Source organism: Mercenaria mercenaria, chromosome 9, assembly GCF_021730395.1.
Source record: "Mercenaria mercenaria strain notata chromosome 9, MADL_Memer_1, whole genome shotgun sequence".
In the NCBI taxonomy this organism is placed as follows: Eukaryota; Metazoa; Mollusca; class Bivalvia; order Venerida; family Veneridae; genus Mercenaria; species Mercenaria mercenaria.
This window is the reverse complement of record NC_069369.1, coordinates 78463453-78480373: the sequence shown is the minus strand read 5'-3', so window position 1 is coordinate 78480373 and position 16921 is coordinate 78463453. Positions and strand designations below refer to the sequence as shown.

The 16921-nt window shown below is 34.7% G+C and overlaps 1 protein-coding gene across 4 annotated transcripts in view; it reads right to left on the bottom strand.

The window, feature by feature from the left end:
* LOC123547535 (protocadherin-like protein) overlaps positions 1-16921 on the bottom strand; it is a 91727-nt gene that overhangs the window by 30378 nt on the left and 44428 nt on the right. For all 4 annotated transcript variants that reach the window (XM_053551809.1, XM_053551807.1, XM_053551810.1 and 1 more), the window contains exons 2-5: positions 12660-12709; positions 11011-11131; positions 6808-6924; positions 1252-1325 (exon numbers count right to left, since the gene is read on the bottom strand). In XM_053551809.1, the coding sequence (XP_053407784.1) occupies positions 1252-1325; positions 6808-6924; positions 11011-11131; positions 12660-12708 (361 nt within the window). In that variant the 5' untranslated portion in view covers position 12709. The remainder of the gene's footprint in view (positions 1-1251; positions 1326-6807; positions 6925-11010; positions 11132-12659; positions 12710-16921) is intronic.

Sequence of the window (16921 nt, the reverse complement as noted above, 5' to 3'; positions counted from 1 at the left end):
GTTTTTGGTAAAATCTATTTCTATTCTAATATGTCTTTTATTGTATAATTTAGATTGAATCAGAACTGTTTCTTTGCGCGCTGGAGTAAAAGTATTGTGTAGACAGTGAAATTATGTGGAACGTGTCATTTCTAATTGGCGGTGCACACCTATGTTTCCTCGTCTGTCAAGGAAACTTACACCAACAATTGGTATTCGCATTACCGGTATATACAAAAGGTTTAGTCGACAGGTTTTAACAACATTAAGGGGTTGGTCCTTTGAATTTTCGGTAGGAAGAAAATGTACTTCCTTTGCACTGGCACCAGATCAGAAAGAAAATGCCTCCGTACGTGTTATACCCTACCCCTAGGTATTCTATAAGAACCATGGTCGTGAACGGGAAATTATACTAACCCGTTTCAATCGTACATTTCTCAACTTAAACGCGCAGTTCGGTGAATGGGTATGTAGCATATTGAACAAGCGATAATTTATCTTCCATCGTGCACCAGTCACATTGTCTCAATATTCCATATTGCTGAGATTATCAACATATTTTATGCTTTCGTCAACGTTACAGAAAAAACTTGCTTGACCTTCCCTAATGAACATCCGGTCTAGAGGTCACGACAGTGTGCACATGTTTGGCGAAACGTAAACAAACAAAAACAGAATTTAAAAAAATCACAATATTACACTAAAACTCGAAATGATGAATGAAATTCATCTTGTATACGATATTTAATTTGAAATCGTACATTGGTCTGCATCTGTTCTGTTTATTTTATTCATTTTGCACATTAATGCTGCATTTTCACATTTTAGCGAACACGTGTAGTAAAGTGACGATTGACATACATTTTCACAACAGCCAATCAGAATGGTTTTTTAATCTAGAACGGAACTTCACCAGGGAAGTTCAAGCAAGTTTTTTGTGTTACGTTGAAATTACTATAAACTACGCGTTGTTTTTCTAAGATAAGATGTATTAAAGAAATGCGACCGGTACTCAATAGAAGATAAATTACCACTTGTTTGATATCCATAGTACACATTTACCGCACTGCGTGTTTTAGGTATGAAATGCGCGATTGAAACGGGTTAGTATATTTTCCCGTTCATGACCATGGTTCTTATAGAATACCTAGGGGTAGGGTATAACACGTTCGGAGGCATTTTCTTTCTGATCTGGTGCCAGTGTTCCTTTGCCTGACATTTTGATATTACAAAGACCCCGACTTTACTTGTTATATAATGAACATGATTTACCAGATGCAACGTCTGTAAATGTTATCGTCAAAGTCAAATCCGCATGTAATCCGTTGCCACCATCATGTGTTGCTCTGAAAAAAAAAACAACCTAAATGCACATACAAAGAAACATTTCCTCCTAGTTGAATAACGTCAGGAGTAGCATAATTATAAGATATGCTGTATCCTTAATTGATTATATAATTAGCAAGGAGATCCAGGGTGCTAGTATAATGACACGATACTATAGTGCTATAGTCTTTAGAAACATAGGATGCTAAATTATACTTGTCATTTTGCGTTCTAGTCGGGGCTATATAAAAATAATACAAGAGGGCCGTGATGACCATAGATTGCTTACTTTTTTTTATTAGGACTGCTTGCGCAATTCTGGTAGAAAGTCACCTTGAAATCATTTCTACAAAATATATTTGAAATCCGGCTGAAAGATTTTCCTTTCGGTTGCCATGGCAATCACAGTCCAGAAGGATTTTAATTCTTTTGGCAATCTTGAAAGGCTACCCAAGGATCATTTCTGTGAAGTTTGGTGTAAATCATCCCAGTGGCCTTGAAGAAGATTTTTGAAATTTACACTATAGCCATTGAGGGAAAATAAGCCATGTCCCTTGGCGGCCATGTTTTTTTTTTTACCTAAGCAATTTTGGTAGAGGGTCACCTAGAGATCATTTCTACAAAATATTTTTGAAATTCTTCTAATGGTTTCTTAGAATAAGATTTTCCTTTCGGTGGCAACCACTGGTTTTGATGAAGAAGAATTTTTTGAAATTGTTGACTGACGCACGACGGACGACGGACATTAAACTTTCATAAAAAACTTGATCATTTGGCTCAGGGCAGCTTAAAAATAATTAAAAATCAAAACCTTGAGACGTCTGGGGGTGGTGGGTTTTGGTTGATTTATTTTCTGTTTGATGGCAACTGTTGTGTACCTCAATGCCTTTCATTAACAGCTAGGATAAAGCAGAGAGTATCTGAATTTACATTTTAACTACTAAAATGTCATGTCAACTGTACAAAATATAACTTTATTAAACAAGAAAATATCGGTAAAATAGATGGATGCTCCCCGACATATGCATTATTACATATTTAATTCAAAAGAACAAAAGCGGAATTCACTGACGATGATGGCACTATAGTTTACTAATGTTGAATAATCAAAGGGCAATAACTCAGTGATAATCATCTTAACGAATCATGAAAATAATATGCGCATCTCCTATTGGAAGTGAAGTTTCCTATGACATTTCAATGAATTCTAGCCATTGGTTGCTTGGGAATATAATATTGAGCCACGCCATGAGAAAACCAACATAGTGGCTTTGCGACCAGCATGGATCCGGACCAGCCTGCGCATCCGCAGGCTGATCTGGATCCATGCTGGTCGCAAAGCCACTATGTTGGTTTTCTCATTGCGTGGCTCAAATATAGTATACTATGTTTAATACACTAAATCTTCCAACCAGAACATGAAGAAAACATGCGCATTCTTTTTGTGATTCAAGTTTCCAATGAAGTTTTGATGGATTCCAGAAAGTGGTTGCTGAGGAATATTCCGCACAAGTAATTGTACTATAGTTTACTAATGGTTAATATTCAAAGGGCAATAGTGAAAACTTATCCGACCGAAACAAAAAGATAATATGCGCATCCCCTCTTGATAGTGAAGCTTCCTAAGACGTTTGGCTAAATTCCAACCAGTTGTTGCTACAAGAACTGTTCCATAGCATACTAACGTTAAACAATCAAAGGGCAATAACTTGGTAAAAAATCATCCGACCAGAACACGAAGACAGTATACCTTACTCATTTCTCAATTGTGAAGCTTCCTATGAAGATATGCTGAATTCTAACCAGTGGTTGCTGAGAAATACTCTGTACAAGAATTGTACTATAGTATAGTATTTTTGAAAACTCAAAGGACAGCAAGTCTGTGAAAAATAATCCGAATGGATTACGAAGACAATATGCATATCTCCGCTTGATGAATAACAATCCTATGAAGTATGACTAAACTCAAACCAGTGGTTGCTGAGAAATACTCCCGACAGTATACTACTGATGAATAATTAAAGGGCAATAAATCTGTGTAATATCATCCGACAGGAACACGAAAACAATATGCGCTTCTCCTCTAGATAGTGGAGCTTCCTATGAAGTTTCGCTAAATTTCAACCTCACCTGTCACGTAGTAGTGACAGGTGAGCTTTTGTGATCACCCTTCGTCCGTCGTCCGTCGTGCGTCGTCCGTCGTGTGTCAATAATTTCTAAAAAAAGTCTTCTTCTTCAAAAATCACTGGGCAGATTTACACCAAACTTCACAAGAATGATCCTTTTGTGGCCCGCTTTCAAAATTGCCCAAAGAATTGAAATCCTTGCAGAATTTTGGTTGCCATGGCAACCGAAAGAAAAATCTTTAAAAATCTTCTTGTCAGAAACTGTTGATCTCTAGGTGACCTTCTACCAAAATTGCCTAAGCCATTCTGTTTGAGTAAAAAAACATGGCCGCCAGGGGGCGGGGCTTATTTTCCCTATATGGCTATATTGTAAATTTCAAAAATCTTCTTCTTCAAAACCACTGGGCAGATTTACACTAAACTTCACAGAAATGATCCTTGGATGGCCCCTATCAAAACTGCCCAAAGAACTGAAATCCGTGCAGAACTCTGGTTGCCATGGCAACCGAAATGAAAAACTTTAAAAATCTTCTTGTCCAAAACCACAGTAGCTAGGGATTTGATATTTGGTATGTGGCATCATCTAGTGGTCATCTACCAAGTTAGTTCAAATTATCCCCTAGGGTCAAATATGGCCCCACCCTCGGGGTCATATGGTTTACATAATTTTATATAGGAAAATCTTTGAAAATCTTCTTGTCCAAAACCACAGGGCTTAGGGCTTTGATAGTTTGTATGTAACATCATCTAGTGGTCCTATACTGAGATTGTTCAAATTATCTCCCTAGGGTTAAATATCGCCCCGCCCCGGGGTTCACATGGTTTATATAGACTTATATAGGGAAAAACTTTGAAAATCTTCTTGTCCAAAATCACAGGGCCTAGGGCTTTGATATTTGGTATGTAGCATCAACAAATAGTCCTCTACCATGTTTGTAAAAACTATCACCCTAGGGTCAAATATTGCTCTGCTCAGGCCCGGGGCACATGGTTTATATAGACTTTTATAGGAAAAACACTTTAAAAATCTTCTTGTCTTAAACCACAAGACCTAAGCCTTCGATATTTTGTATGTAGCATTGCCTTATGGTCCTCTACCAAGATTGTTCAAATTATTACCCTGGTAGAAAAGAGGCTCTTCCCTGGAGTCCATAGTTCTACATATATAGGAAAAACTTTAAAAATCTTCTTGTCTGAAACTGGAAGGCCTAGGCTTTTGATATTAGGTATGTTGCATTGCCTAGATTATTCAAATTATGCCTCTTAGTTGGAAAATGGCCCCCGCCCAGGGTGTCCCAAGTTTTACATAGACATATAGGAAAAAAGATTTAAAAAATCTTCTTGTCTGAAAATTCAAGGCCTAGGCCTTTGATATTTGGTTGAATCATTGCCTAGTTGATTTCTAACAAGATTGTTCGAATTATGCTCCTGGGGTAAAAAGAGGCCCCGCCCCGGGGGTCACTTTTTATATGAGTTATATTGGAAAAATACTTCAAAAATTATTAGATCATATTTCCCTAGACTGTTTAATTATAATTACCTGATGATCCCAAGTGATTAGGGGACACTTGACTGTAACCTTGACCTGCTGACCTACTTTCTTGTTTTCTAAGATACAGTCTTGAAATTTGGATGACATGTACAGTTTTGCACACCGATCTTAAAACTGACTTTCAGTGACCATGAATATGACCTACCGACCTACTTTCTTGGTTTTAAGGTACAGCTTTGAAATTGGATGACATGTACAATTTTGCACACCGATCTTAAAACTGACTTTCAATGACCATGAATGTGACCTACTGACCTACTTTCTTGTTTTTTAAGATATAGCCTTGAAATTTGGGTGACATGTACAGTTTTGCACACTGATCTAAAAACTGACTTTCAGCGACCATGAATGTGACCTACTGACCTACTTTTTTAATATTTTTAGCATCAGTTTGACATTTGATACATGTAGCTCATATTACTCAGGTGAGCGATCCATGGTCATTATGACTCTCTTGTTTAGAAATACTCCAGAGAAGAATTGCGGGACAGACGGACGGACGGACGAAGCGGCGACTATATGCTTCACCTTTGGGGACCAAACAGTTTGCATTCAAAGCAGAAACAAAACTTCATTGTGAAAACTTAGCATTCACCACTTTCCTTTATAGATATCTCACTTAAAAATTGCGTTGTCAATAATATATCTATTCTATTGGTTACACTCTACTGGTAACAAAGCAAATGCCAAACTACAAATATACATTTATTAGAAACAAATACAAATGTGGCTCATATCTAAGATGAACACTGTCTGACCTTACATGAACTTATCAAAATTGCCACGATGTAAGCATGGGCTGGAATACCTTATCATTGATAGATCTTATATAATCTAGATGGTCAGTGTGAATGGATACAGGTTGAATAAGCACTGCTTGATCATTGATAATTGTAAATTGACTGTACGAGCGAAAGGAGAATTGTGGCAGGAAATCAATAGCAGGGGAGAAAACAACTATAGCTGGTAGAGATTTCGGTAACTATCTATACCGACTATTACGGATTTTCACAATAAATCAATCAAATACATTTAATATGTAATTATCTAAATCATATAATGCATGTTAGTTTAATTACAAAAATACAACCCACTTCTTATCATTAACTTGTATATGTAGTGCCTTTTTTTAAAATTCATAGAATATTTTGTACTTAACAAAAACAAAAATGTCTTAAATATATTATGAGACAAAATACACATCAGAAATCTCTAAAACATTTCATTTAAATGATGGAAACGTTGAGTAGGATTTGTTTAAATGAATTTCTAAAATTTCAGCAAGATCGATGACTTCATACGCTTTACGACTATTGTACATCTTTAAAAGTCACAAAAATACAGTTATTAATTAAATTTTTTATAAATCGACTTTTTTATTATGAAAAAATAGTGCCATTATTTCGCCAAAATTAAAGAAAAATAGTGCGAGAAAGCTGATGTGAAAAACCAACACCGTCCTCTTTTACTCGTTTAATACATTTTTACATAAAAAGACATACATAAACTATTCTCTGTACACGCATGCTTGTGTAAACAAACTCTTTATATATATTCTTTGACTGCATAAGGATAAAATTTCATTGGGGCTGTGCCTTGGAATGTTTTAATTCCTCTTGTTTTGATTTCATCATACATATAAAACCCAATTAAGATCCTATATGATGTGTAATACATAACGGAATGTTTAAATACCTAACTGAAAAGTAATCAAATAGATTTACTCCCCTGAAAAACGTTTCGCGCAGGTAACTAAGATCTTTATGTAGTTATTCTGCATTGATTGGCAAAACGAAAATATTTTTACGAATTTTTTTTTCTCACCTGACCACGACTTCGTAAGACGCCACTGTTATTGATGCTTGGACACACTTCAGAATTTTGTTTCCAAAGATGTCGTCATCCACAGTGAATCCACCATTGGGAGACTCAGATTCAAGGCTTAAAATAGAAGTATTCCAAATTACAACTATTAGAATGAACAGATATATTCTTGCATCTATTTCAGGAATATTCCTAAACAAAAATGGATATACAGTTGGAACTTGGTATCTCAAACTCCAACGCATTGAGCGTTTTACTTTGAGATAACCGAAATTCGACTTAAAAATTGTATTTTTAGCACGCGTTTTCGGGACTTGAAAATGTCTTCGAGATAGCATAAATTTGGGGATAAACGAGTTCGATATAACGATTTTAAACTGAAGTTGTATCAACCCTTCAAAATAACTGAGGTAGTCTTTCTTATGCTTTCAGAACAAATTATAACTGTCGCGTCATTACAACCAACAAAATTCCTTTATTGAACGAGTACACAAAATCTATAAGGATACAGAGGTGTAAAATGTTGTCGTTTTGCTTTTGTTTTTCAAAACTAAATAACAAACACAAATTATACCTTCGTTATGGATATAAAAGGATAACGACACCGTCATGTCCGTGGTAATTCAGATTCGCTATCGATTTTGTTTTCTTTGCATCAGTTTAATACAATTGCAATGGAACAGTGGAGACTTATTATCAAAGATTGACAATCAAATGCAATGCACTGAAGTACTTAGTGCGCATTTGTGGATACGAAAACCTGCCCAAATATATGTGTATGACATATTTAGATTGCATGAAAAAATGCAGACTCAGCCTTTGATTGTTTTGCAGAGTAAATGACAATCGTGATAATGAAAGCATATCAAATTGTAAAGTGTTCTTAAGATCCCCTCCACTTGCTAGTGGAAGTAGGCTGAATAAAATTCAACTTCTTGAGAATACCAAATTTTATAAATTGGTGTAAGCGACCTGGTCTTCTGACAGACTCTGTCACGTTGACTTCTGTAAATTAATTAATGACAATCCGTATATTTTCCATTCCATATAAATTATATATGTATGTTATTATTATTGTATGTTTGTTATTGTTATTCGATGTCTTGTCATTCATATTCTAAAAGTCATTATTGTTATTCTATATTTCCTTATTCTTATTGTATCTTTGATATTGTTATTCAATGTCGTGTCATTCATATTCTATGTCTTACTATTGTTATTCTATATGTCGTTATTCTTATTGTATGTTCGATATTCTTATGGTAAACGTCATTATTGTTATTCTATATTTCGTTATTCTTATTGTATCTTTGATATTGTTATTCAATGTCGTGTCATTTATATTCTAAGTATTACCATTGTTTTGTATAATAACGGCTTTTACAATAAGAATATCGATCATACAATAAGAATAACGACATACAGAATAACAATGGTAACACTTAGAATATGAATGACACGACACTGAATAACAATATCAAAGATACAATAAGAATAATGAAATATAGAATAACAATGGTAAGACTTAGAATATGAATGACACGACATTGAATAACAATATCAAAGATACAATAACAATAACGAAACAGATAACAATAATGACTTTTACCATAAGAATATCGAATATACAATAAGAATAACGACATGTACAATAACAATGGTAAGACTTAGAATATGAATGACACGACATTGAATAACAATATCAAAGATACAATAACAATAACGAAACATAGAATAACAATAATGACTTTTACCATAAGAATATCGAACATACCAAAAGAATAACGACATATACAATAACAATAGCAAATTTTAGAATATGAATGACACGACATTGAATAACAATAACAAATATACAATAATAATAACATACATATATAATTTAGCAACGTTTGACATGCCATAGTATACAATACATCGTTAAAACATAGAATAAGGAATGATCGGAAAGATACGCGATGAAGCACTGTATATGTATATTAAGACGAGCAGAAATATATACAGACAATAAGATAAAAAATAATGAGTAGTAAGTAGATGTATTCTTAATCATATTATGTACTGAATATGGTATTTCACAATCTTGTTCAGAAACACTATATTGTAATTCTAATATGTTTAAATCAACCTAGAGGACACAAAGCAAAGGTGATTTATTTTGAAGCTTCATTTCCACCTCGTTTAAATGGTATATATATTTACCAAAGTGGATTAAATAACTTACAAACTATAACCCCAACTTCTCTCTGCATGTTATGTCAGTTTCATCACAATTCTTTTAAAATGAGGTAAGGATTTGTTCTCTGAAATCGGTCTAGCTATGTTTGGCAGCTCTTTAAAGAATGTCAATATTAGAATATACTGAGAATACTATTTAGGGGTGTGTGACCTAAACAAACAAGGGATACCGTTCAGCGAGTACCTTGCAAACATAACTTGACAGCGAGAGAAAATAACACCATCGTCATGATATTCAATACCTGGCAAACAGTAACAAAATAGATGCCCTAGCGCACAGTAATGATTCTGGGTAAAGAGGCGTAATGCGATGTAAATCATCGTTAGGGTATTTTCAACAGCTTACAGACAAACTGTCAGAGAATGTGTACACCACTTATTATAAATTGATTTAAAGATAAGTTTTATATCTTTTAAATGCATGTATTTGAAAGTGCATAATTTGTGGATGGAGAGTGTGTAGTAAACAATAGTTTACTTATGGTATCAAAGGAAAAATTCCGTAAGCGACCATGGTAATCAACACATATTAAATATGACACCACTTACTGTACATCATCATAAATGTGTTTTTATTGAAATATCTAACGCGTCCATCCCCGAGATAGGAACCTGTGAAAGACAATATTGATAGCTTTAAAATGATGTATAACAAGTGGCGTCACATTCCCTGAAAGATTGTCTGTATGCTGTTCAAAAGCGCTCATAAATACATGAGCCGTTATGCGGTCGACAGACAATGTAAATACCTTTAAAATGATGTATGGCAAGTGGTGTCACATTCCCGGAAGAGGGTCTGTGGAATCTTCAGAAGTGCTCCGACCTGCGTTCTCCAAGAAGACGTAACGTAGAAGACTGAATGATTGAATGATCTACGATATTCATGCCCAAGATAGCAAATTTGGCCTTTATATACATGTATTTGAAAGACGTAGATACATTTAAAATGATGTTTGGCAAATGATATCAGCTTCCCTTGGAAAGCATATGTGGACTGTTTAATGCAGTCAGAATGGCGTTCCTTCCACGATACTTAAAAGTACAAGAATGAATCATTTTTACCTATCCATTCCAAAGATAGAAACGTGAGTCTAAATGCGTCTGAAAGACAATATAAACACTTCTAAAATGCCGTAATGCAAATGGTGTCACATTTCATGAAAGAGGGTCTATGGAATGTTCAGATGTGTTCCAAATGGCTTTCTCCAAGAAGACTTAAGATAACAGATTGAATGATATACCTAATTTATCTCCATGATAGAAATATGAGTCTGATGTGTCTAAAAGACAATATAAATACCTGTAAAATGATGTATGGCAAGCGGTGTCACTTTCCCTGAAAGACAGTCTTTTGGCTGTTCAATATGCTCCGAACGACATTTTAGAATAAAAAAATTACGGTATAAGATTTAATAATAATCCTGATTTCTCCCCAATATAGGAATTTCCGCGTAAATGCGTTTGAAAGAAAATGTGAATACCTTCAAGATGACGTGTGAAAAGTGGTGTCACATTCCCTGAAAGAGGGTCTATGGGATATTCAAAAGTGCTCCGAATGGCGTTCTGCAAGAAGACTTAAAGTAGAAGATTGAATTATATACCCTGTTCATCCCCAAGATATGAATCTGGGCCTAATACGCCTTAAAGACAACATAAATACCTTGGACATAATGTACAGTAAGTGGTGTCATATTCCCTAGCATAATATTTGTTTGTTGTTTAGCGTGGTCACTAACGGCATTCCTCTGTTGATATCATACGTACAAAATTGTTTATTATACCCTAGGCTCTATCCTCAAAGTATGCACTTTGAATTACATGCATTTAAAATACATTAAAATTACATTTAAGTCCATGTAAAATAAATGGTGTCACATTCACACAGTTTGCTTATAAGCTATTGAAAATACCCTAACGATGATTAACATCATATGCAAGACCGTATATTAGAAAATTCACCGCTACCTGTAAAGAACCGTGGAACTGTCGCCTGAATCAGCGCTAAGTGTTGTTACAGATGTTGTACAGGCTGAAGAAGTAACAGAGTGTGAAGCAGACGTAATCCAGTTTGGTGGATCTGTTGGTCCTACAAAAAAAAAACATGATAACTGTCGCAAAAAGTAACGATAAAGGAATCAGTCGGATACACCTGGGTATACATTATTCTGTTACGCAAAGAGCCGTCACTGCGAACTGTGCCGTTAATGATTTTTTTCATCATACATATACAATACATTTTATTAGTATAATAGCAGGACAACTTTAAAAATACTATCTGATATCAAAGCATGCAACGGGGAATACATTTTCAAAGCCGTAATTCACTTTCCTAAAATACTCACAGTTTGACGTGAAATGTATGTCTTGATTTATGAAACTACTTTTGATGGTATGACTTATTTTCACATCTTAATTCAACTTGAATCAGGTATGAAAAACACATGATTCCCAGTCAGTTGGCAGTGAGGACAAACGAAATATCGGACTCACGGCTGTATGAGTAGTCACTCGTAGTCGTGTAGGTTACCGGACAAGCATACTTTCAAAAGAAATAAAGGAAATAAAATCGGAATAATGATAGGGTTGAGTCTTTAAAAGTAACCTCGATGTTTTTACTTACTTTAAAACGTCTCTAAAACGCTTTTTAAACCCTTAGTAGCACACGCTTTATTGTACACAAGGCCAATTGCAAAAACGTATATCGAAAGCCGCTCATCAAAAACATTTGAAACAGTTTTATTTTCACTAAAATATGTTTCCAGATAGACAACAGGTCAAAGGGAAGTAACAGTTTTCCCATAGACTTACATTGTAATGTTTTGGGTTATAGCCCTTTCCTAACATTTAAACTTTTGATGCCACCTACCCAGGGTGAAAGAACTATTCAAGACCTAAAAGAAAACAGCCAGAAATATATATGTTGACCATCATTTTTGTGCACTTTTTTCACCCGCAAGTCAGTAACCCCCAGTCCGGCAGTGAATTTTTGTTTACATTTCATGAAAATACCAAATCACTAAAACAAGCAAAATTTTCAAACAAAATACACTTCAAATATTTTTTCCTCCATTAATCATGGCTTAGGACTTCAAATTAAGAAATAAAACAGTTTTCAAACATATTCAACAGATATTTCACCAATGAGAGACCACTTTACATCTTAAATATTTGTCTCGGAATACCATATACTTTTTCAACCAATCAAACGCCCTGTTAGTTATTTCCCTTTGACCAACAGTAGTAATTTATCTAGTCTTGGGAGATTAATATGAATTCAAATGCTCCTTTCAAACATTTAATTCAAACGGCGGTAAATTACAGAACTCTTCTGCTCAGAAAACGAAAAAAAGATGCCATAAGGCTATATTCCAGATTTACAGCAAAGAATGTCCCATTTTATTTCTATATTTACTTTGGTTTAAAGATTATTTTGATCATGTGATTCCGCACACTGACATAGGTAACTGTGGTTAGCTGGGCAGTCAGCTACACAGTCACCATACGACCTATATTGTGCATATGAGACCTTAGACCAAACAAAGCAAACAAATTCATTAAAGTACAATATATTCTACATAAAAATTTAGATTTAAAACATCCTTGGCTATAATTACCTGCTACAATAACATGGAGAAGGATCCATAGCAAATACATCGTCTGCATTCTGAAAAGTAAAAAAGCAATGTAAAAATGACATGTTTCTTTGTTTATTGTATGGGTATTGTTGCTTATAGCGTGTATGAAATACGTGTACACTGTCTTTCGAGGAAAGCTGGGATGTCAAAGCGAGATTTGGAGCGAATAAACCGCGGTCTAAACTCCCCAGTCGTGGTTTCCAAGCCGTGCCCCTACGTATTTCTATGTCTGTTTTTTACATCTTTGTATCTCATTATATATTATCATTCTATTAAAGAGTTTTTATGTATATGCGTGCATGGTTTGTGAGCACGTGTGTAATTTTCTATGGTAGGTATTTGTATACATGGCTCTTAGAATGTTTTACTTGTTTATCTTATTACGACGCTCATGCTAATAGACAGCTTCACTTTATCTTGTCAAGTGCTATGAAGTGTTGTAATGTTTAATTGTCTGTCTAAGGAAATGTGTACACCTATGTTACTCCTACTGACCGTTCAACCCGACACCTGATATCGTGACGTATTTTTCTAGTGACGTAAAAAGACTTTGCCATGTAGACAATCAAACTTTTATTCTAAAAAGTGGTTGTTGATATATATCAATATTTACATTGCAACAGTAGTTGCAACGATAAAACTTTATGACCCTCTTGTATAACATCAAATCAAGCCGCATGATTAAGACGTAACGTAAAGGTGCAACATTCCAGAGGTGACAGGGCTCAAACGGGTTCGATTTTTTTGCATACTTCGTTATGGTATACGTGCATTTTAGTGGACATAAGCAAAGGAAAGTGTGCATTGTTAGTCACGGACAAACGTTTTCTTTTTATTTATTCGCCGATAGGTGAAGATTTTGTTGTCTCGTAGATCTATAACTTGAAAGCATGCAACATTGGATCAACTAAAGCAATATAAAAGAACAAGAAAACAAAACTGTAAATGTAAGATATAAAACTTTGTTTGGGAATTTATTTGGTTGAAATGTTATGGTTGCGGAGGCCTCGTTCTCATTTCAATTGGAAGTCGACAATACACCTCACATCCTTTCATATTTGCACACTAGCCTTCCAATCCTGAGGTCGGGGGTTCGATACCCGGCAGCTACTCGGGAATTTTCAGAAACGCTTTTCAGTGTTTCCCACCCAACTAGAGGTGTACTGGTCAGGAACCCAGGCAATCCTTGCGTGTATCAGTGCTATACACTGGGCACGTTAAAGAACCAGGCTGTCTGTTCGCAATGAGCTAGGCTAAGTTAGCCGGACATGCCTGTATCTGATTTCTGATCTCACTGTCGTGGGGGCTTTGTCTCACTCTGTCCCTCTGGTCAGATCGCTCTGTGTCTGTACTAGTAGAGGATGAATTATGCGCCCTGTGTGGCTGCATTTGAACTATGTAAAGCGCCTTTGAACGTGAAATTGATCATGAAAAGGGCGCTGTATAAATCTGGTATAATAATAATAATAATAATATTTTATTTTCTGTAACTTCTTTTGAAAACAGTCTTTCCTGTCAGACTAATGAATATTAGAGTGCTGAAAGGTCGCCAAAACATAAATACAGTATAATTGTAGAAAACATTTTAAAGTCCTTAAAAATCAATCTGGATCCATTACTAATATGACCATAATGACATTTTGATACAGTGTGAGTGTTATATTTAAAATGTCATACAAGTATATTCAAACTCAAAATATTGATATTTACTTTCAATACTCAAATCAAATTATTTACAAACCAGCATTTCAACTAAAAAATGACAATTGTATTTCATTATATCTTATTAGTGAATTTAGTAAATTCTAGGTAAGCCCAGGTTTTAACTAGTTGACTGTATAAAAGTAAAATGTTTACAAGATTTAAAATTCTTTGGCAAATTTGACACATTACTGGAATTTGTTGACGTCAAAGATTTCAAATATTTGGATACATATATGTGAGGTCTGTAACGTCTTATGCTTTTATTTCAGGTCAATCAAAAACAATTACCTTCTTTGATTTTAAAGAAATAAAATTATTATAAATAAATCCTTTAAAACAGCAACATAATACTATTGCTCTCCTTTTTCTTAACATGCAATGAAGCGGTTACAACGTGTGACGTAATTGCTGTTATATTACATAGACCACTATAGAGCAAAGTCAAGTCAAATATTTTAACAACGTCTTATCACATGTACATCATCATAAAAAAGATAAAGGAACAAGTGTCTATCTTAACAGAAATATTGAGACGGATGAGATTATCTCATTGGCTTCAACTCTTAACAATTATACAAACTGTTTCATTATTGAAAAAATATTTCATATTTAAACTGCTAAATGGTATGAAGAAAAGCTGTGGAACCCATATAAAAAGTATTAAAAATGCATTGCAAATGAATATCACACTCCAAAAACAAATGTTTAAAATGGTGCGTTATAAATATGGCTTTTACTAAAATTATATTACATAATAATGTTAGTAGGTACGTCTGTGTAACCAAACAAAAACCGTTAAGACAGCGTAAAAGTCTCATTTAAGAAAGCAGTTCTTTAATTGTAAATCGTCCTATTTTTAATGAACATCATTGAGCACCTAAAGTGAACTTTAGCCTACCGATTGCAATGATTAAAAACAAACTGGGCAAATAATGAAGATACTTTAACAATCTAGAATCATAAGATCGTAAGCCAATAAAAATATGTACATCTTACGACTTTATGCTTCTATATCTTTGACAGTTTATGTGTCCGTGTAAAGACCGAAGGAATAGCAGAAGCAACAGCTTAATGACAAAAACATTTTTTACTAACCACAATGTATATTTGAAACTGCATGATTGACAATTTAATTCCACATGATCATGCAAAAGCGTTCCTAACTGCAAAATTTATGAAATCTATAACGTGCAACGGGTTCTTTGGATGAAACAATGGATGTTTGTTTGTTTGTTTTTGGGTTTAACGCCGTTTTTCAACAATAGTTCAGTTATGTAAAAGCGGGCAGTTAACCTAACCAGTGTTCCTGGATTCTGTACCAGTACAAACCTGTTCTCCGCAAGTAACTGCCAACTTCCCCACATGAATCAGTGGTGGAGGAGAAACAATGGATGAGCAATATTGAGAGTCAACACAAAATAAAACACCGAACCTTGAATATTGCAAAATATGAACTGGTCCTGCTGAAAGTCCCATTTGCGATTTTATCTAGTAAACATCATCCCTGGGTACCGGTCAGTTTATCCTGTTAATTAATGCCCTATCTGCTACCAAATTGTCACTTTAAAATTAAAACTACTTTTGTATATGCGTTTATTGTATTTATTTATCAATTTTTTTTCTATAATTTAAGATGCATTCATAGTATTTAATGACAGGATTACAATATATAAATTTTTGAAAAAGTCTGTAAATGAAACTCATAAGAAAATACATATAGTCTAAAATGATGTTGCCTTATATTTCGCCTTGTAATGATAGCATCTGTGTCATTTTTCTTGTTGTGAATAAGAAGGTGAGACAACAGCGTCTATTCAAACGGACTTGTTGATTCATGAATACAAACGACCTCACCGATCCATATAAACGGCCTCACAAATCCATATAAATAGCCTCACCAATCCATATAAAAGGCATTACCAATCCATATAAATGACCTCACCAATCCATATAAACGACCTCATCAATCCATATAAACAGCCTCGCCAATCCATATTAATGGCCTGACCAATCCATATAAACGGCATCACCAATCCATATAAATGGCCTCACCAATCTATATAAACGATCTCACTAATCCATATAAACGACCTCACCAATCCATATAAATGGCCTCAACAATCCATATAAACGACCTCACCAATCCTTATAAACGGCATCACCAATCCATGTAAACGACCTCACCAATCCATATAAACGGCCTCACCAATCCATATAAATAGCCTCACCAATCCATATAAAAGGCATTACCAATCCATATAAATGACCTCACCAATCCATATAAACGACCTCATCAATCCATATAAACAGCCTCGCCAATCCATATTAATGGCCTGACCAATCCATATAAACGGCCTCACCAATCCATATAAATGGCCTCACCAATCTATATAAACGATCTCACTAATCCATATAAACGACCTCACCAATCCTTATAAACGGCATCACCAATCCATGTAAACGACCTCACCAATCCATATAAACGGCCTCACCAATCCATATAAACGGCTTTACTAATCCATATAAATGGCCTAATC